A 23,371-nucleotide genomic window follows, 5' to 3' on the forward strand; every position below is an offset into this window, starting at 1 on the left:
TGTTAAATATTATTAAAAGCATTTCGCAATCTCGAGTATACGATAGGATTAAAATAATCGCGATGAAATAGATTCCACAATATATATGAAAAAGTGTATTAATGCGGAAAAGAGAAAGCAAAGATATATATTTTTTTTAATTTTCAAGAAAAAGATTTTTTTATACATGAAAGAATATTTTGTAATATAATAAGTATTTTTTTATTTTTCAAGTGTAATATTGTTACTTAAGAAAGGACACACTTTGTACAAATAGTAATATATTATAAATATCTCTTTATATATTCTATAATATTTATTGACATATTGTTCATATATTAGGATCTATTTCTATTGTTTATATAATGCTTTATTTAGACATTGTATATTAGTGTATTATATATCTCAAATATACATTCATTCATGACGAGTTTTAAAGTACTTTACAGATTGATATGATAAAAATCTCATCGTTTATTGCATTAATCAAAAGTATACGTAATATGTATGATGATCAATCATGATAAACTAAGTATGTGCGATACACATTATCTTGAATTTCATTGTTATGCTTCTAGTTTCTCAGAATTCTTGATTAATGACTCTTCTTGATTAATGACTTGATTAATGACTTCAAAGACATACAACAAAGAAACAAAGAAATATTAAAAATTCCTACGATTTTTGTTGAAGTAAAAAAATATATTTATAAAATAACACTTGCGAAATAAAAAAATATGTTTATAAAATGATACTGGAATCGATTGAGCATATTTTCAAAATATTTTGAAAATCTTTTTTATTTTAATAATCAATAAATAACCATAAAATTAATATGATGAACTTTCGTTCCCAATCTATCTTATATGACTATGTCAAGTTAACTTTTTGTTTATTTGTTACTTTAAACGAAAGAAAAGTTTTCGGATTAGTTAGAAGTCTATTCAATTGATTGTATATGTACAAATTTGTACAAATCTGTACAAATTTTTGATTTATTCCCTTGTTTTTGATGTGATTAAAGATGACTGCAGCGAAGAAATAGTATAGCCTTAATTTGATTGATAGGACCACTTGATACTACAATCGTTTTATTTTGCTTAGAGAAAGATTATAATTGGTCTATATGGCACTTCAAAACGTCTGCAGTATGAAATAAATTCTACTCTATATATAATGCTGGAAGCGATAGTATGATAATGTAGTTGACTTGTTTTTGGATCATTATTTTGTACATGTTTGATTTTGCAACATTATTAGAAAATTTTAATTATGCTGCTGCCTTAAGCGAACTTTCACATTGGTTTCATCGCAGCGAGAATGCCTTGACATTAATTGAAACTCGTTCGTTTGCGCATTTCCTGACATTCACATAATCGGTAAGCAAGTATGTATGGACTGTCAACAATTCATTTTTTCCTTTTAGCGAATTTGGAATGAATGACATTATTGATGTAGAATAGATCGAGTTGTATATTACTTACGATGTATATCACTTACTCGAGAAAGCAAAACGTATAAAAAAATATTAGAAAAATCAAAAAATTCAGAAAACAACATCTAATGATTAGCTATTGCACATGTAACTGGAAAAAAAATTCCTTTTTCCTCTTTTTCCTATTTCCACACTTTTTTATTTTTTCTTTTTCTTTGCCCCCTCTCATCATCATATTAAACCTTGAATGAGTGCGACCGTGTAACAATTAGCTTCCGGAAATTGATACTCGTGTCACGCCTTGGTCAAGGTCGTTTTTCCTTTATATTTTTGCATAATAAACTGGTAAGGTTTGCGCAAGTGGTGAACGTTCACTTTTACTTCTTCTATAAGAAACTAAGACTGGTATTCTGAACTTTCTTTTATCGATAAAAGTGGTTTTAAAAGTAGCTTATAGCCAATCAGAAAGCTTGAAACACTTTTATCGATAAAAGAGAATTCAGAATATTATTCTAAGCATATTTATCATCGTCGAAATGTCATTATCGTATGTTATGAAATCTCGGCAATGAAAAACCATAATTGCGAATTCTTTTACAAATGTACAAACACATTGACATAAAATATATTCCATGAGATGAATATTTATTTAGTCTTAATACAATTTCATAATAAGCCTGATGACGTGCATTTATGTCTAAATATAAAAATGAGTCAAACTTTTCATGACTTATTATGTGCGTTATGTAGGAGATAGGTTCAAAAATAATTTTATATATATTTTAGAGATGTGCGAATCATTTTTATGTCGAATCGAATCGAATCGAATCAAATCTCATTTTTTTAATTCGAATTCGAATCGAATCTATGAAATTTCACTCGAATTCGAATCGAATCGAATGAAATCATCGAATTGAATCATTAAAAAATTTAACATGACTATTAAATATGCAAATAATGATGGACGATTTTAATATGAAACGGAATATTGATATTGTAATATCATTTTAAAGTAAAATATATATTTAAATATTTAAAGTAATTTATAATTAAGTTATTAATTATAAGTTAAGTTAATTACAAGTTAAGAATTCGAACATATAGGCCCAGATGGCCCATTTTGTAGCTGATGCACGCAAACGATAATGTATTTGATTCCTATTCGAATTATTCGGATTCGAATCATAGGGATTCGGATTCGAATCGAATCGAATTACATTAGATTCGATTCGATTCGATTCGAATTCGAATAGTTCACACATTTCTAGTATATTTTATATATTATTTATATATATATTATTTATATATTATTATAGTATACTATATACTATATATTATATACTATTATTATATAGTTATATATAGTAATAGTATAGTAATAGTAGTATAATAAATATAGTAGTATAGTAAAAAATAGAGAACAGTTTTTAAAAATTTTTGTTTGAAATGTCATAGATGAATTGTAATTTAGTTTAGAGATCAATTTTATTATTTTGTAGGTTTGAATATCATGAATGACGAAAATATATCTTATTCTTTAATTGCGATATTTGGAAAATCAGTTCAATCTTAATGAGTTAATCTAATATTAAATAACAACAAAAGAATAAAAAATGTTCTATCAATAGATAATCATAAAATTTAAGAAAACAGTCAATAAGAGTCTATGCAAGGCCCTTATAGTGTAATGAATAAGTAAAATTGTCTGAGAATAAATTGTATAATCGGGATTTATTTATTAAATATATGTTTCGGTTTTTTTTTTGAAAGATTTTTTCAGTGAAAATTAAACATTTTAATTTAATATATTAAATAAAATCATAAAATCAAACATGCTCAAATTAGTAAGATGACAAGTTAGCAGTCCAAGTATATCTAGCAACATACATTATAAGAATCATAATCAAACGCCAATTCAGAGAGAAAAGAAATATTTAAATCAAGAAAAATGTATTTCGTGTTCAAATATCCACATACGTTGTTTATATCTGCATCATGATGATTTTGCAAAGTCGTAGTCATAAATTTTTAACCGTTAGTGTCGCTTACTAAAAGCTGTACATATGTTTCTATTGATCCTTTTCTTATGTTTTATAATTGTTTATATTAAAATTGAGGTTAACGTTTAATAACAATAGCAACAGTAATTGATAGCTGAAGAACTTGATGATTCAGTCGCAACCGAATTTTTTTATTTTATATAAATTTCTTATCAAGAATGTACCTGTTATATATAAAAATTGTTACGTTTTAAAATTTAGAAATAAATTAAATATAAATCACCGCGATTTCGATCAAAATTTATATGGAATTATTTTTCATGCACTTCATCACAAGAGAAAATATGATTATCGATCTTCTAAATGTTAACAATATTGACCGGCATGCGTCTTGCACTTTTTGCACTTCTTCGTAAAGTTCTAAATATATTAAATAAATATAAGCATGTGTGTGAAATGATATTTTATGATTGGTAAATTCATGCGAAGATTTTAAATTTGGAGTTTTCTTTAACGTTAATGTACAATTTTTATATCGATATTCCAGCTTTTTTCCCGACGACAGAAATTTTTACGATATACTATCCTTAATAAATTTCGATAATTTCATGCGACCCATTTCGATTCGATGGCATAAGTGTAAGTAGAACTCCGTCGTTGTTATTATGTATGTATTTAAAATTATTATATGATGTTTATTTATACCTGGTCATAACTACCATCGTTGTTGGAAATAACCGGGATCATTCGCAGGTTCTGATTACAGAACTTAAATTGAGCACGAGCATATGTGTATACGTGGTGAAAACAAAGCATATCGACTTGCTCGTTATCTTCTTGAAGAATCAATGTCAAAGTGGCGGTTAATAAATTATGAAGTAGAGAGAATTATCGGTAAGACTCCAGCAGTCTCGAGCATGTACTTTCCGCGTATTATGAGATAAGATAACATCCAACTTAATGACGTGGTAAGTGATTTATACTTAATGAAGCAAAAGCGATTGTTACATGTTGCTTCTATGTCAATTGTCGTCAACACGACGAGTTATTTAACGATTATCACGCTACATTGCACATCGAAGAATCTACGACTCGGTAGTTAGTAACGACTGACGAAGGTCGGTGCGACCATTTTAGAAACACACATTATTGCATAATTGCAAAAATATACTTTAATCGAAGATTTCAATTAGAAAAATGTTTACTTACAAAATATTAAAAAAAATATTAAAGATTTTCAGTTTATTGCGTTCTATTGCAATTTGTTATTAATATACGGTTTAATTACTTCCGCTGTGAATGGTAATGGATTAAAACAATCTAATAGCGAGATTTCAAGGAATTTTGTCGAGTTAATCTGATTATAAAGTAATAACAACAACAAGAATTATCAGATTGATAGCTTTATCTTAATCCTAATTGATTAAGTGTAAAGTCACATTTTTCTCTCAAGTGTACTCATTTCGTTAGATTCTATATTTATCAAAATTGTAAGCTTCATTCTTACAAGTAACCTTTACCAAGTGTTACACGCCGATTGTTTCCATCTTTTGAAATCTGATTCAGGAGTTAAAAAGAAGGTAAAATGTGCAAAAAAAATTAGCTCAATATTGTTTAGACTACTTATACAAAAGGTGCAAGTTGAGAAAATAAGGAAGATATGATACAATATTTCTCGCAAACAAGAGATTTTAAGGAGAAACTTTTGAAACAAAAATTGTTTGGTTTCAAAGGACATGTAAGATGATGATCTTTGTTTGATCTTGAGAGTCTCTTTCAAGGTCATGAAGAGGTCATTACAAACGTTTTCAATAGAATCGCGAGATTTTATTTATGTCATAATTCTGTATGAAAAAGATAAGTAAACACACACACACACACACACATATATATATATCTTGAAATATAAGTGTTTAAAACTTTTGTGTTGAAATATAAGTGTTTAAAACGTAAGTGTTTAAACACTTACGTAACTGTTTAAAAACATTATACATATTAATTTGTTTCATTTTTGGAATATTCTGTTAGCAATGTAATTCACGAAAACATAAAGAAAATATACAAGAAGTTATTATAAAATTATAATATTTATTATCAGTATATATGCGCGTAAAGCTAATTGTTACAAACAAAATTCGAGTCTTATATGAAAATAAGAAATCATCAAAGAAAACATTAAAATAAGAAAATATCGCTAAAAATTCTTATTTTAAAATATATCCCGGCCAATGAAGGCAAGAACAGTGGACGCATCAACATAAACGGTGGCAGCACAAGTCCTATGTATGTCTCCAGCGCAATCAAAATAAGAATTTCCCCACTACCTCTTGAAGCACGGGCGTTGCCTCTGAAATCGGCTCGCGCTGCTCACTTTATTGCTAGCACTGCACTAGTGCGCTGGAGACGTACATAGGACTTGTGCTACCACCGTTTATGTTGATGCGTCCACTGTTCTTGCCTTCATTGGCCGGGATATATTTTAAAATAAGAATTTTTAGCGATATTTTCTTATTTTAATGTTTTCTTTGATGATTTCTTATTTTCATATAAGACTCGAATTTTGTTTGTAACAATTAGCTTTACGCGCATATATACTGATAATAAATATTATAATTTTATAATAACTTTTTGTATATTTTCTTTATGTTTTCGTGAATTACATTGCTAACAAAATATTCCAAAAATGAAACAAATTAATATGTATAATGTTTTTAAACAGTTACTTATATTTCAAGATATATATATATGTGTGTGTGTGTGTGTGTGTTTACTTATCTTTTTCATACAGAATTATGACATAAATAAAATCTCGCGATTCTATCGAAAACGTTTGTAATGACCTCATCATGACCTTCAAAGAGACTCTCAAGGTCAAACAAAGATCATCATCTTACATGTCCTTTGAAACCAAACAATTTTTGTTTCAGAAGTTTCTCCTTAAAATCTCTTGTTTGCGAGAAATATTGTATCATATCTTCCTTATTTTCTCAACTTGCACCTTTTGTATAAGTGGTCTAAACAATATTGAGCTAATTTTTTTGCACATTTTATCTTCTTTTTAACTCCTGAATCAGATTTCAAAAGATGAAAACAATCGGCGTGTAACACTTGATAAAGGTTACTTGTTAGCTTAAATAGATATTATGAGTGGTATCGACATAAAAATTTTGAATGGAAACTGCAATTTTTTATTACACCATCTTTTTCCACCAATTCATTTAAATAACTTTTGTCTAAAACATTTTTTTATTTGTCTAATATTTTTTGAGATATTTGAGGAAAACTTGGTAACTTTTTCAACATTTACCTTACGATATCTCGCTAACTATTTGTCGGAAGAAGAAGTGATACTAGACTTTCTTGCTTTATTTAGTCTCAAGAATATATTGTTACAATAGCGCCCTGACTTTTGTTAAATTACTGATTTTTGGAAATTTGAAAATCATCAAATTACACTACTGACTTATTTCTGTTGAGAATTGTCTGAGTTATGAACTTTAGAATTTACGGTGCCGCCAACATTAATATTATCCAGGATGTACCGCGTGGAAATTGCATGGTCGAACTTTGCACCCCTGTGTGTGTGTGTGTATATACGTGTGTGTGTCAGTAGAGATAAGGACCCTGCGGTTCGTCACTCTCGCGATGTTTAATGACTCTAAACCCTCTCTGCTGTGTGTGTTTCTACTGATACTTTTCCAAACCGATGGATAGGAAGACATGGAGAAATAGAGTGGCCCTCTAAATCACCAAATCTTTTTCCATTAGACTCCTTTTTATGGGGGTATGTTAAAAACAATGTATACGCATCGAAATCTGCTAACTTGGCAGATCTTAAGGAATGCATACAGCACCAAATAAATCTTATCTCACCAGAAATAAGACGAAACGTTTTAAATGAATTTCATCTATGATTGAGTCATTGTCAAGCAGCAGACGGAAGACAATTTGAACACTTAATTCAGTAAAAACCCGTCCACATACACACGCACGCGCGCGCACACACATATACACACATACAGCAGGGAGTGTTTGGAGTCATTAAATACTACGGGAGTGACGAACCGCAGAGTCTTTATCTCTGCTGACATACACACACACATCCACCCATCCACCCATAAGACATGGTTATTTTGTTAATTGTTATAAATATTTTTTATCTTAATCGGCCTATTTTTTATTTTTTATAGAAAACTGCAATTTTTGTTTAAAAAGTTTTTTTCTATCTGCAATAATTATCGAGACAGCATAAAAGGGATGAAACTTTGAGGGGCAGTTTCATCCCTTAAACCTGAACCATTGCCGATAAAAAATATGGGTCTCTTATTTTTGACTATTCTATAAATATGCTAAATTTCGTTGAAATCGGAGACACACACTTCGCGAATGTTCTTTGTACGTACTCGTAAGTAACAGTAACATAATATCAATGTTATAATTCCTCGTTTAACAATATAACTATTTTATATAACACACGCGTCATATAATAATTATACTGTTGAGTGGGAAATTGTAATATATTATTGTTATCCGATGTTTATTGGGAAATGTTTTTTTTGCAAATATTTTTAGCAGCACGAAACAACGATTACAACCTGATATTCTGTTTGAGAAGATTCCATTCACATGTTTCTGAGATAAAATTATTTTGTTACCAAAAATATCTGTCATTTCCAAACCACGGGAGCTTAGATTAGACCTCTGCTTAACGGAAATCTATCATAAATTCATGATTGATCATTTATGTTCCTCATTCATAAATATCTTATTAGAAAATTGAAGACATATGTGTGCGAAATATTTCGCCATGTGTTATGTTCTTTGTAATTATGCGATAGAAAAATATTTATCCTTCAATAGCTTCACGATTACGACGCGCTTTTTATCATAATTATATTTAGTGATCAATTTTATGTCAATTCGTGGTGCACGATTGACAACGAATTTCTTTTTATAGTTATACGATAGAGAAATTTGAGTTTCTTCTATCGTTAATATCACACTGATTACGACAGATTTCCGATATTTTTTCCACGATACGCAGAAGAAAATGTTTGGTTCAATGAATGTAGATCCTATCGATTTCTACAGCTTTCTCTTTTTCGATTTATTTTTTCTTGCAGATTTTTTTTATGGTTTCAATATAAGCTATTTCTTTTGTGTTATGAAATAACCTCGTCATTGTAATCGCAGATACTTAGCGGCTACATATATCGATGCGAGCTTAAGTAAGCATACGTGTAGTTCTTTTCCTCGCCATTCTTATGTCTCGCCGCACTACGCTTAAATTGAGAATGTGTACATACATACATACATTGAATTTTGTATTCATAAATTATATATATCGGTAAATATAAAAAATGATATAAACGATTTAACAAATTTGATAAAATTATGAATATTTTATTGGGTAATCAGTGAAATGGTTACTATCACACTGTATCCGTAAAAATTTTACCGTGTAGCCTCAAAGTCTCAATGCGTACTCCACGTTGAAAACCGCTGGCATAGAAAACAGCTAATCGTATGGTTATCTCTTATCAGTATCGGATGCTACGACATACAATTATCTACACCTCATTCGTATTTTTTACGTATTTCGCTGTTATCCAATATATATCGATCATATAGTTACAAAAATAAGAAAAAAGTCATTGTTTGATACCTAGATACCAGAACGTAATTTAACAAGATTAAGAGATTACATCAATAACGAAAAAGTTAAAGATAAAACTTTTTCATGGTTTTTATCAATTTTCAGCAAGCACTATGTAACATGTAACATATTAGTTAGTTGTACTAGTTTTTACTAGTTAGTAGTAACTATAAGTTAATTGTAATTTCTTACTCAATAATGTAACTGTTATATAATGCACGCCTTATACAGGATAAGGAAAAAATATCAGGATCTCGAATTATCTCGAAAAATATAAGTTTTATCGAAAACTATTTTAGATAAAAGTTGTAGAATTTGAAAAAATCTATTTACTGATCTTATCAGTTTGATTTTGGGTCGTCAGGAACAGGATAAAGTTATCTTGAAGTTTTTATATAGAACTTTTATTTTTTATCGCATATTTTTATAGTCCTTCTTTAGATTTTTTCTAAAACACTACAAATACTTTCCATTTCAAATACATCTTCTTGAAGTTATAGTAAGTTTTTTATAGTAAGATGATCCAGCCAACGAAGGCAAGATCAGTAATTGTTCATTTAACTAAAGCAACACTGTTTCTTAACAATACTAAAAGAAGTAAAGGAATTTCAGTTGAGTTCGCGATTCACTAAACTGTAATGAATACACTGAGAGAACGATTTCTTTAGATTTAATAAATTTTATTGTATCTAAACAAAGAACAATAGGTAAAAAGGGCCGATTCTGGCCCATCGTGGGGAACAGACAAAACATATCATTTCCAGAGGATTTTGATCCGCTGAATATGATGCCGTCATTAGTTTTCGTCTAAAACCCGGGGAACACGTTTCCTAATCCGAAAATCTATCATCCAATAATCGAATGACTCGGGAAGCTTTTGCGTAAACTTTGAAACTATTGCAAACTCGTGTATTAGCCAGATTAACTGAAGACAGTTTAAATTTTTGATTTAATAGAATTATTTTTGATTTAATAGTTGAAGGTGTTTTCTTTTTATGTAAAATTTACTATAACAAAGAATACACACGGTGTCACAGACCATCCGTACTACCCGATTCTTTTGTAAACGCGATATTTTAGGGAAAAATGTTTCAGACAAAAGTTGTATGATTTCAAAGGGGATATATAGGATGTCCCATTTTAAAAAACGCACCTCGATAATTCTTCAACGAAGTATTTTCAGCAAAAATATTTCGGACAAAAGTTGTATGATTTTAAGGAGGACATGAAACAATTATACTATTTTGTTTATAAATGGCACCACTTTCGAGATATTCACTAATTATTACTTTTCTTAAATAGAAGTCTTAATTTTTTATTACACCATCTTTTTTCATCAATTAATTTAAACAACTTTTTCCTAAAACATTTTTTTATTTGCCTAATATTTTTTGAGATATTTGAGGAAAACTTGATAACTTTTTCAATATTTAACTTACGATATCTCGCTAATTATTTGTCGGAAAAAAAGTCGTGTTAAACTTTCTTGCTTTATTAGTCTCAAGAATATATTGTTACAATAGCACCCTGACTTTCGTTAACTTACTGATTTTTGGAAATTTAAAAATCACCAAATTAACAAAAATCAGGGCACTATTGTAACAATTATTCCCGAGACTAAATAAAGCAAGAAAGTCTAGTACCACTTTTTCTTCCGACAAATAGCGAGATATCGTAAGCTAAATATTGAAAAAGTTATCAAGTTTTTCTCAAATATCTCAAAAAATATTAGGCAAATAAAAAAATGTTTTAGACAAAAGTTGTTCAAATTAATTAGTAAAAAAAACAGTGTAATAAAAAATAAGGATTCCCATTTAAGAAACGCAAGGCCTCCAAATGACCTTGAAGGTCATGGCCAAGGTCAAATTCAAGATCACCATCAAGTCCGTTATTCGATTTTCTACAACTTTTATATCAAGCATTTTTTTCTATCTCGAAAACTGTGGGAGTTATTCAGGTGGCCTATTTTAAGGGCCCTACCCTGTATATGTACTGTATATGTTCACCGTGACGAGTCCTGCTAGCCTAAGATTTATGCAATTGTTTCAACTGTGATTGCGATCTTTAAGTCATATTTATTTATGCCAACAAATGGAATATTTTATTTCGAGTTCAAAATTTTGTATGTTTAACGATTCTGCATCTTACGTTATACATCATAACTTCATAAATTACATAGGCTCTCTTCACAAAAAAACACTCCTTTTATAAAAATGTAGAGAATATACATGCAAATACATACAAATAGGTATATATTTCACTTACAAACATTTTTTATGAAATGACGTAAACTATAAGTTGCAAAAAATTGCTGATTATTATTGACGTTAATAATATCTCTCTTTTTGGAATATATGTAAATATATTTTCAATTTATAACTGTAATTGTATATATAATAGTTACAGAAAAAAAATTAATATGTCCTATGTAAATAAAAATTATACATGGCGCGGGAGAGCCTCCCAAACATCGCGCCAGAGGTAAGTCACCGTGAGGTTTTAGCTGATAAGAGTCCGGCACTACCCCAGAAAGGGGCTGGGGTGTTCGTGAGGATTTCTCCACGTAAAATAAAAAAAAAGAAATAAATGGAGAAAAAAAGATAACGTCGATCGGTATGCAATGTTAATTCGTCATGCAAGTCTATCGACGCAACGAGTTTGGTCGAAATCGATTGCTATTGGTCATCTCCTTGTCGAATCCACGCCGGGAGACAAACATCAACCTCGGCTACGTATCGAGACAAAGCGAAATGGAGCGAACATATTCTCTCTCTCTCTCTCTCTCTCTCTCTCTCTCTCTCTCTCTCTCTCTCTCTCTCTCTCTCTCTCTCTCTCTGTTTCTCTCTCACGTGGCTCGTTGAAACAAACCAAGCGTGCGGAGCCTTAAACGGATAGACGGAGTGTCATCGACGAAACGTGCAATGCTTGTGATGCGCGTATGTTGTATGCAACACATGTATTTTCTTAAAAAATAAAAAAAAATAGATTTTGATACGTGTATGTTGTATGTAATACGTGCATTTTCCTAAAAAATGAAAAAAGAAGTTGTCCAGAAAAAAGGCAACGTTGACCGCCAGGACGCGAACCACCAACGTCAACGACGTGAATCTAGCGCGCTTCCACCAAGCCATACGCTCTCTGAGAAACTGATTCTTCCTTCATTTAGTTTATGAAGAACTCGCGATTTTTAATCGTTATTTTCTTGCAAACACTACGCCGTATCTTTATATGCAATGTTAATTTGTCATGCAAATCTATCAACGTAACATGTTTCGTCGAAATCGATTACTATTGATCATCTCGTTGGATTCACGCCGAGAGGGAAACATCAGTCTCGGCCGTGTGTCGAGAAGCACAGTCTCGACAACGTTCCAAGTCAGAGCAAGATGGAGCGAACACATTCCCTCTCTTTCTCTCTCGTACATCTCTCTCATACAGAAACGTACCGCGATTGAAAAATGTTTAAGCATATGCTTTGAGATTCTCTCTGTTGCGTATGACGTGTGTGTGTGTGTGTGTGTGTGTGTGTGTGTATGTGTGAATGCATGTATGCATACGTACGTCACGCATACTTTAAATGCAACACATGTACATATATTGCACTAAAAAACGTCTGCTGGAGTATAAATAAATACTAACGTAACGCTGAAATATTTTGGACAAATAATTTTGAGTACAAAATATCATCTTATTATCATATATTTATATATCGATATAAATCATATATAATCTTTATGATATTAATCATACACAATCTCAATTCTTATTTTTTTACGCATGTTAACATATTAATTCATGTTACAAACGCATATGGGCGTACTGTACAGTGCGAGAGAAGTGAGGAAGGAAAAGTGGTGGAAGACGTTCCGATGTTGTATCTTTATCGCACGTCGCACGATCGAGAGAGAAAGCATTAACACGTGGTACGGTTAAGGGTATCCCCAATAACTGTCTCAATCACTCTACGCTTGAATGCAAGGAATATGAGTGAGACAGTTATAGAGACACCGCGCTATCTCTATAGATGTCTCGCTCGCTCTAATAACCATGTATCGCGCTTTCCTCTTTTCTCCTTAGCAGAAATGTCGATTAAGGAGAGAATCCTATCTGTAGGCTAGAAAAATAAGCTATTTTCACGAATTTTTTTTTCGGAAACTAAGCAGACGATTGATTTCAAACTTGATAGAAATAATAATATATATTTTATTGATAAGAATGAATTTTTATAACGTTATGTGAATAATAATGTAGCAAATACATAAAAAATAACGTGACATGTTTAGGCGCGCGCCGTTTCACGGTTCCTATAAAATCTCGAAATACGGAATAAATAATATTAATGTAATATTATTTATGTCCACGGACGTAAATCGGACATACGGACATAAATTGGACGTGAAACGTACATCCATTGGATGTCCGGTGCTGTCTGGGTACTCAAGTTATTCAGTATCAGATCTCGGAAATAGAAAAAGTAACTGAATCACTACATGAAATACTGGATAACGTAGATAACGCCTTGTACAAAATAATTGGTATATTTATATATGCGTTATGGAGGCTATGTTCTAAGGATGAGATCACGATACGGGAATGAGCGTGCCGGACGGAGAATGCGTGATTCGAACAGCCAATCAACGCTTTTCCGTACTTTTCTATAAATATTGCACGAAGTATTCATTATAATGACTTTTTGAGGTATACTTCAAGCTGAACTTAATTGTAGATAATTTATTAAATATTTTTCAGATATTCACTTTATTTATTCTGCAAGTATTCTTTACAATGAATTCCTTATGAACTTCCATTCACCTCTGTGCTATCTGGGATGTTTTGTTCATTCCCCACGATGGGCTAAAATCTGCCCTTTTTACTTATTGTTCTTTGTTATTTGGAATAATCCAAACGGACTAGTATTTGAATCAATAAGTTTGTTGAATTCAATTATCGAATCAATACGATTCTTTGAATTTGAAACACAAATTGAATTGTACTTGTATTATAATCTTCTTTCCTATAATATTTAACTATATCATGTAAAGTAAAGCTGCCTAAAAAGTATGTTTTCTTTTCGGCGGTAGGAAACTAAGAACACTCCTCTTTTCTTCTTTGGTTTAAATGTTTTAATAGCACAGATCTCTCGGAATGTTATCTGTACGGCGCGTCTCTTTCGCCATTCTTGCTACTTCTTCTGTCGTGAAGCGCCTCGCCGGCTCTCGCAGCGCCTCTACATCTCTAGCCGAGCTACCAATTTACCCGCGCTTTTTCAAACTGTTACTTTTAATAAAGTATAGATATCAACCTGAAATTTAACAAATTTATCATTGCAATATCATTTGCAAATAATTATTCCATTATCGTTTTATTAAATATTTTATTAAAATTCCATTTTATTAAACTATACTTAAGTATATAATTAAATAATAAGTATATACGAGTAATATATGAGTATATACGTAATAATGTATAAGTAAACTATACTTAAGTAACTAAAGTTGAATGATTATTTAAATATTTCTGTGAGAAACTTACAGCGTTTTGATACTCTTCTTGTAGAATCTTCTTATATAATTTATTAATTATAGCGGAAATGAAAATGGTTTTACTGACATCATATTTTTCCGTTTACATAATAAGTTCCATCCTCTCCCCAGATAACGTTAAGAGATGTCGTTTGGAAGCGACATCTCTAGTACTATCCCGAACGCATGGCGACTACAGAGAGAGGCAATGTTACCTGTACCAGTGGTACAAGCTGACAGTCTCTGACAGTGAGTCTGAATCAGAGCAAGACGATGATGAAAATAATAATGAAATTATTACGCATGTAGGATGGTCGCAAGATATGGTTTTCTTCGATAATGAAACTGCAAGACAAGCGAAAGTAAATATAAACGTAGGTGATAATAACTCGTATAAATACTTCTTCTCATGCACATTTGATGACAAGTTAGTGGAGGAAATTGTACTTGAAACTAATAAATATGCCTCGCAGAAGCTTTCAAACTCGCAATCCGTACAAACGAGAAAGAACACGTCTTAAGATTTGGAGAAATGGACTGATATTACTGCTTCGGAATTGAAAGCCTGGATTGGAATTCAAATTTTTATGGGCATTTATCTATATGATTATCTATATGATTATTATTTATATGAGAAGTTGCGAAGAGTAAGGCATTACTGAGGTTCTGATCCTGCTCTAAAGATAAACGTTATTGCGAATACTATGATGCGTAATCGTTTCGACAAAATTACTAAAATGATTCATATCAATAATAACACACTTCAACTCCCGAAAAATAACCCGAGTCACTATAAATTACACAAGACCTCTCATTGAAGGTGTAATCGATAATAGTGCAAAGGTTTGCAAGCCTTCAACTTTCGCTTCAGTAGATGGATCTATGATTCCTTTCAAAGGACGTTCATTACTAAAGCAGTATATGCCTATGATAAGAAGAAGCTACAAAGTTTGGTGTCGTGCAGATTCCGAAACCGGTTATGTATCGAAATTCGAAATTTATACAGGAAAATCAAATGCAAATTCTAATAATACTTTAGAAAAACGTGTTGTTTTCAACCTTATGAACGATTTACAACAAACCGGAACACTTGTTGCGTTCGACAATTTCTTCACTGCGGTCAATCTTGTATCTGAGCTCTATAAGAAGGGAATTTTTTCAGTGGAAACAATTAGAAGCAATCGAGTTGGGTTATCTGTCATGATAAAAACAAAAATTAAAATGCAAAGAGGTAAGTGATTATGATTTCAAGTAAAAAAAAATGTCGCAGCTATAAAGTGGATAGATAAGAAGCTTTTGAATAGCCTTGTGAAGCTTGTGATAAGAAGCTCTTGACCACAGCGCATAATCTAAAAGATGTAGTAGAAGTATAAAGAAAAAATAGGAACGGTACAAAAATTGCTACAACTTGTTCATCTACTGTTGTGACCTATAATAAAATCATGGAAAGTGTGGATCGATTCGATCAATTGAAAAAGCGATATGCTATTGGTAGACGCGCAACTAAGTGGTGGCATAGAATTTTTTATTATTTGATTGATTTAGCAATTGTAAACGCCTACATTGTATAAGATTAAAGAAAAAGTGTCTGCTCAAGAGCAACTATTGTACATTTCCGCCTCAAATTGGCAAAACAACTAATCGATGGATATAGTTCTCGAAAACACAAAGGACGTCGACTTTTATTTCAAGGACACAAAAAAATATCAGCACTCGATGATGTTAGAAAAATACAGGGATATATATGCCTGAAGAATCAAATACATGACTACGAGTCGTTTGTGTTCAATAAATGGAAAAGAAAGAAGAACGGTTTGTTTATGCACAAAGTGTAAAGTTCTACTCTATCCCATTCCGTGTTTCAAAAAATTTTACGAAATGTGAATAAAATATTAGATATGACTATATTAAATCTGAAAATTTTAACTTTAGATTCGTTATCAGTGACTCAAAAAACCCTTGAAAAATGAGTTTTACTCGAATTCAAAAAAATTTCACATTTTGATCTGCCATATTGAATCCGCCATTTTGAAATTAAGTAGCAATTTTGTTTCATATAGCACTTACGTTGACCTTCAAAATGAGTCTAAGAAGAATTTGCTATCTTAATTTTTGTGGAATATATATATATATTTTTCACTTTTATCCTATTTTACGAGTATTTGTCGAGATATGCAGATTGGAAGATGAAACTAACAAGGGTGTTGATTTTTGTGTGAAGAATCCTATCTTTCCTCTTTAAAATCAGCTCAAGAAGAAATCCCTATCTTTAGTTTTGTTGGAGATATGAATTTTTAAAGTTCTGGGATATATATGTCTCACCAGGCACGAAAGGGTTAAGACATTTGAAAATTAAGTATTTGCTACAATATTTATCCATTATTGTTTCAAAATGTTGAAATTAGAAATGATCATAGTAAATATTGTTCATGTGCATCAAAGAAGTGAATTGCAATCATTATAGTTAAATCTTTCCAATAAATTTCAATGGAATAAACTTTAAAATATAAATTATTAATATAATTTGCTGTATTATGATTACAGGCAACCGAGTTCCGCAACGATGGGTGTTCGCTGTTATGGGAGTTTTAGCTGTACTGAACGCGTATAGTATGAGAGTTTGTCTTTCGATCGCAATAACGGAAATGACCGTGGTAGATAATAAAACTCATAGCAACTCAGATAATACTTGTCCAATACCGGACGACGTTAAAGATGAAGAAAAAATAATCACCTCTAAACGATATCATTGGAAAGGAGAGACAACGGTATGTAAAAAACGACTTATTTAAAATTTATTAAAGTTTAATATTTAGTTAAATTTATTATTTAGTCATTGAAATATATAGTAAAGTTCAAACATTTCCGGTTCAAAGATATAAACATGTAATAAAATGTGAATTATTTTTGACTTTTTAATTTTTAATTTTTAATACATTTTAAATCGCTTTTTATTTCCATACTTAGGATAGTTATAATAGTTATGTTTATAATATTTTATATTTTTATTTAAAAATAGTTATATTTTATAGTAATAGTTCTTTATTGATAGTTACTTTTTAGAACAGTAAATTAATTTTTCATCCCATTAAAAACATATTTTGAATTCATGTTTTTATAATTGTTTAATACTACGAAGGTTATTTTTTTTGCTGATAACCATGCATACTTTAATATCAAAAATAAAAATTAATCACTTGGAGATAATAGAGGAATTACGTAAATGTAAAATATTAATTTAGTTTAAATCTTGTAGGTAAGTTAGGAATCTCTTTAAAAGAAAAAATCTATATTTTACTTAAGGGGGCATATACGTTTATCAGTTTCAAAAAATCGATTTTTTGTATTATGCATTTTTCGACAGTTTGAATCTTCAAGAATGTTGTTCTAAAACCGTTTTTTGAAATTTCAATAAATAAAGAAATTACAACGCATTTTGTCGGGCAATGCAGAAGTGTGCGCCTGCCCTTTCTGAAGCGGCGCGCAGATAGAATGATTGGACTCTTATATACAATGGTTTTTTTATCCTATTACAATATAACTTATCTCTGAGATTGAAATATAGGTATTTTCTAATAGATGGCTCTATAAGCATTGTTTCAAGCTGTTCTCAAGCCGTTTATTCATTTGTTATTTATTTTGTTTATTCATTTGTTTAGTCATTAGTTGGCGTCCGTTGCGTGATACGAACGATTACCGTTTCTTATAGTTTTTTTGAGCACGTGTCACGATGAATAAGTGTAAAAGTTCTCGAGAGCCACAGCGAGAGAATAAATTTCAAAAAGATTTTACGCGCAAGCGAAAAATGCCGCCCAATAGGTGGCAAACCGAAGGTGAAACCGTAACGACCGAAAACTCGACGAAGAAACTGTAGGGACTCAGCGATATACTTATACCTGAAAACGACAGTTTGAATTACAGAATTTTGAACTTCAATTTGATGTTTGCTGAAATTTCGCAGCTTGTAAAGTGCAAACAATGTGGCGGTAACGTTCGATTTCAAACGAAAAGCACGCGAGGGCTGGGCTTCAAGATTTTGGTGTTGTGTAAAGATTGTCAGCCAACTGGAATTCTTTCGTGCCCGAAAATTAGTTCGGCGTATGAAATTAATCATCGATTTGCTTTTGCGCTGCAGTGTTTAGGCCATGGGTCAATGGTAAATGCAAATTTTGCGGTTTAATGGACTTTTCTCCTCCTGTCGCTCAGAGTACGCACAACAAAATCCAAAAAAATATTTACACAGCATCTAAGGCGGCCGCTGAAGTATCTATGCGGAGTGCAGTCGAAGAAGAGCAATTACGAACAAGCTTGGAAGAAGAAAAAGAAAATGTTATCGAATTAACTGTTTCGGAGGATGGAACGTGGCACAAGCGTGGATTTTCTTCTTTGTTCGGCATTTCCAGTCTTACAGGCGTGCATTAAAAAAAAAAATCATCGACATCAATGTGAAATCGTCTTATTGCAAACAATGTGAAGTATGGGCAAAGAAGGAAGGCAGCGAGGAGTACGCCGATTGGAAGAAAGAACATGAAAACAACTGCCATCTCAATCATCAAGGTTCAACAGACAAAATGGAAATAGACGTCGTCGTAGAAATATTCAAAAAATCGGAGGAACAGTACAATGTGAGATATACCGACTATATCGGCGACGGCGATTCGAAAACATATAAAGGTATTGTTGAATCGAAACTATACGGAGAAAAAGTGCAAATGAGGAAAAAGGATTTCAGAAGCGAGTAGGCAGGCGACTTCGACAATGCAAAAAAAATCACAAAGGCATTGGAGGCAAAAATAAGCTGACAGCGAAGATGATTGACAAACTTACCCCCTACTATGGTCTTGCGATTCGAAGAAATTTTGATTCGGTAGAAAGATTGCGAGATGCGATATGAATTACCTTTTACTATTACAACTCGTTTACGAAAAATCCGCAACATCAGCTCTGTCCTGAAGGCTCCGTAATGCGAGTGGCAAAAATCAAAGGCTAATGGTACTTTGCATAAATACGAGCAAAGTTATAAAACTTTACCCGACGATGTTTTAAATGCAATCCACCCTATGGCTATGCCCAATCCACAGGGTGTCCCATTTTACCCTATACAGGGTGTCCCACCCCAAATAACTCTTCAGTATTGAAGTTTCAAGGAAAACGATCTGAATAAAAGTTGTAGGGATTTAAGTGAGCTACCTTATGATAACCTTGACTTTGACCTTGACCTCTATTTTCAAGGTTATTTGAAGGTCAACTTGCGTTTTTTAAACGGGAACCCTTATTTTTTATTAGACTGTTTTTTTCTACTAGTTAATTTGAACAACTTTTGTCTAAACATTTTTTTATTTGTCTAATATTTTTTGAGATATTTGAGGAAAACTTGATAACTTTTTCAATATTTAACTTACGATATCTTGCTAATTATTTGTCGGAAGAAAAAATGGTACTAGACTTTCTTGCTTTATTTAGTCTCAAGAATATATTGTTACAATAACACCCTGATTTTTGTTAATTTGATGATTTTGAAATTTCCAAAAATCAGTAAGTAATTCAATAAAAACCCGTCTACATACATATACACACACAGCAGAGAGGGTTTGAAATAATTAAATATTGCGGGAGAGACGAACCGCGGGGTCCTTATTTCTGCTGCACACACACACATACACACACGCGCGCGCGCGCGCGCACGCACATACACACACGCGCGCACATACACACACGCGCGCACATACACACACGCGCGCACACACACACACACACACGCGCACGCGCGCGCATACATATATAGGGGTGCAAAGTCCGACCATGCGACCTCCACGTGGTACATCCTGGATAATACTAATGCTGACGGTACCGTAAAAAGCTCATAACTCAGACAATTCTCAACAGAAATAGGTTATCAAGTAGTGTTTTGGAAACATCTCGCTATCATCTTCAATATTGTGTGATAAAAAATTGGGTATTCCATTTAAAAAAATTATGTTGGCTTTGACCTCGCCTTGACTTCTTCACTCAAGATCAAACGAATATGATTATTCAATAGAACATTTAAAACTCTACAACTTTGGTTCGAAATATTTTTCTCAGAAACGCTTCGTTTTCGAGATATTTGACCGTTTCCAGACTTTTCTAACATCCTGTATACAAAATAAAATATTTTAATGCATCACCCAAATTACTTTTCATTTTGAAAAATATTGTTAAAAATTCTTTAGTTTCAAGATAAATATAAAATTATGACTTTACTTTGATCTTGTTATCTATCTATTTACTTTGATCTGTGTTATTCTATTAAGCTCATATTACTTAGATTTTTCTAGAGTAATATAAAAAATTAAATGAAATATTTTTATATGTTTATTTTTATTTGTATTGAAACTTTTTATTGTGTAAACAGGGCATCATTCTGTCATCCTTTTACTGGGGTTACGTTATTACGCATCTGCCAGGCGGAATGTTAGCTGAAAGATTTGGTGGCAAGTACTCCCTCGGCCTTGGAATACTATCTACTGCAATATTCACACTACTGACACCGGTAGCAGTTGAGTGGGGAGAAGCAACCGCCTTAATCGTTTTGCGGATTCTCATGGGACTAGGTGAGGGTACGACCTTTCCAGCATTGAACGCTATGCTTGCACAATGGACACCGCCAGAGGAAAGATCGTTAATTGGTTCATTGGTGTTCGCTGGAGCTCAACTCGGCACGGTGTTCGGTACTTTGATATCTGGTCTGATTCTTCATTACTATTCATGGCCAGTTGTATTTTATGTGTTCGGTGCACTGGGCGTGCTGTGGTTTATTATATGGGTTTTAACCTGCTACAACAATCCGTATGAGCATCCCTTCATTTCCGAACGGGAAGTAAAGTATTTACATGAGCGTATGAGCGAGCATACTCATAAAAAACCACCGTCAGTACCATGGCGACATATGCTGAAGTCTGTACCACTTTGGGCACTAGTCGCCGCCCAGGTTGGCCACGACTGGGGCTTTTTCACTATGGTAACTGACCTGCCTACATATATGAGCAATGTACTTCATTACTCCATTAAAAGTAATGGTTTTTATTCGTCGTTACCGTATCTTATGATGTGGTTCAGTAGTCTGCTAACATCCTGGCTGGCTGATTGGATGATCACCAAAGGTGTTATGTCATGTACGAATGTGCGAAAACTCGGCACGACAATTGCCTCGTTGGGCCCAGGAGCATTTATCATTGCTGCCTCATATAGTAAATGCGATCGAACGGTAGTCGTCATTATGTTCACCGTTGGCATGACTTTGATGGGTGTGTATTTGCATATCTTTTGATATATAAGGAATTCCCGCTCTTTACAAAAAAGAGAAGGACTATTATTGTTTTGTATATATAGAAATCCTAATATTTATTTGTAGGAACTTTTTACCCTGGAATGAAAGTCAATGGGCTGGACCTTAGTCCTAATTATTCTGGCACTCTAATGGCGATGGTCAATGGAATTGGTGCTGTCACTGGCATTATAACGCCATATATTGTTTCTGTGCTTACTCCTGACGAGACTTTAAGTCAATGGCAACTCGTCTTCTGGATCGTCTTTGGTGTCTTCATCGTAACGAATCTAATTTTCGTTTTGTTCGCTAGCGGCGAAGTTCAATACTGGAATGACCCCGAGTTCGTCATACGAGATCGGGAAAGACGATGGCGCAAAACAGAGGGCGAGGCACCAAAGAAATCGAATAAAACTGCAACGTAATGATCCTTTGTTATTTTATTTGAATGTATTTTAATAATTGTAACATATATCACATTGATTATCATAATAATGTTATATTTAGTGGTTTTCTTTCATCTGTTTTCTTTCATCTTAAATGACATGCGATAATGCTTGATGTAAAGAATTGTTACATGCATATTTTTGTGAACAATATCATTACATATCCACAAAACGTACAACTTACCACTTTTATTTGGCGTTTTAAAAGAATTAGTAATTACGGATTATAATAATTGTAAATAATACTTATTATATAAATTATTATTAAGTATATACTGATATCGTATTATTATTAACTATTCGAATGCATTCGAAACCATCTCGCGGATTACCTATCAGCAGCTCGGTAGCATCTTCCTAGGAAAATGTGCTTTATAGCGTGATATTAAATAATGTAATTTTGAAACTAAGTAATTTATTGTAATGATATTTGGTTTATATTAATCTTTACATATTGAAGAACATATTTATGACAAAAGAATCAAAATTTTATATTTTATATTTTTCTAACGTGTGGTAACGTATGAAGCAGTTACCGATATGCATTGCAAGTTCGTTAATACATATTATACAATAATAATTTGTTTGACGTCTTTCACCTGTTGTCTTTCTATCTGAGCAGACAATGTAATGTCTCAATTTCTTCCTCCCACATTGAGAATATGTAATTTATTGTTCAGTCTGTTCTCTTTCTACGTAAACCGGCTGATACCTTTTTACATATATCTCAGTATACAGGATGTGTACCAAAAGTCTGGAAACGGTCGAATATTTCATAAACTATGCATTTTAGAAAGAAATATTTCAGACAAAAGTTATTTGGTTCGAGGGAGGGCATAAGGTGGTGTCATTGGATTGACCTTGAGTGAACGTTCCAAGGTCATACGGAGTTCAATTTCGTTTTTTTAAATAGAACTCTCTATTTTTCATTTCATATTTTTATAGCTCATCTCGAGAGCTTTTCAAAACATTATAAATAAGTTATATTTTATTGAGTATTTTCCGAGTTATAGGGCTTGAAAGTTAC

The 23,371-nt window shown here is 32.1% G+C and overlaps 1 protein-coding gene across 2 annotated transcripts in view; it reads left to right on the forward strand.

Annotated features, from left to right (window-relative positions):
- The window catches only part of LOC105190940 (putative inorganic phosphate cotransporter), a 23,207-nt gene extending 684 nt beyond the window's left edge, over positions 1–22,523 (forward strand). The window contains exons 2-6 of one of the 2 annotated variants that reach the window (XM_025297942.1): positions 14,725–14,966; positions 15,755–15,823; positions 17,137–17,360; positions 20,987–21,878; positions 21,986–22,523. In XM_025297942.1, the coding sequence (XP_025153727.1) occupies positions 15,793–15,823; positions 17,137–17,360; positions 20,987–21,878; positions 21,986–22,323 (1,485 nt within the window). In that variant the 5' untranslated portion in view covers positions 14,725–14,966; positions 15,755–15,792 and the 3' untranslated portion in view covers positions 22,324–22,523. The remainder of the gene's footprint in view (positions 1–14,724; positions 14,967–15,754; positions 15,824–17,136; positions 17,361–20,986; positions 21,879–21,985) is intronic. The other variant, XM_011153980.3, reaches the window with a different exon arrangement.
- The last annotated feature ends 848 nt before the right edge of the window (positions 22,524–23,371 follow it).

This window comes from Harpegnathos saltator, unplaced genomic scaffold, assembly GCF_003227715.2.
Source record: "Harpegnathos saltator strain DR-91 unplaced genomic scaffold, Hsal_v8.6 scaffold2, whole genome shotgun sequence".
NCBI classification, from domain to species: Eukaryota; Metazoa; Arthropoda; class Insecta; order Hymenoptera; family Formicidae; genus Harpegnathos; species Harpegnathos saltator.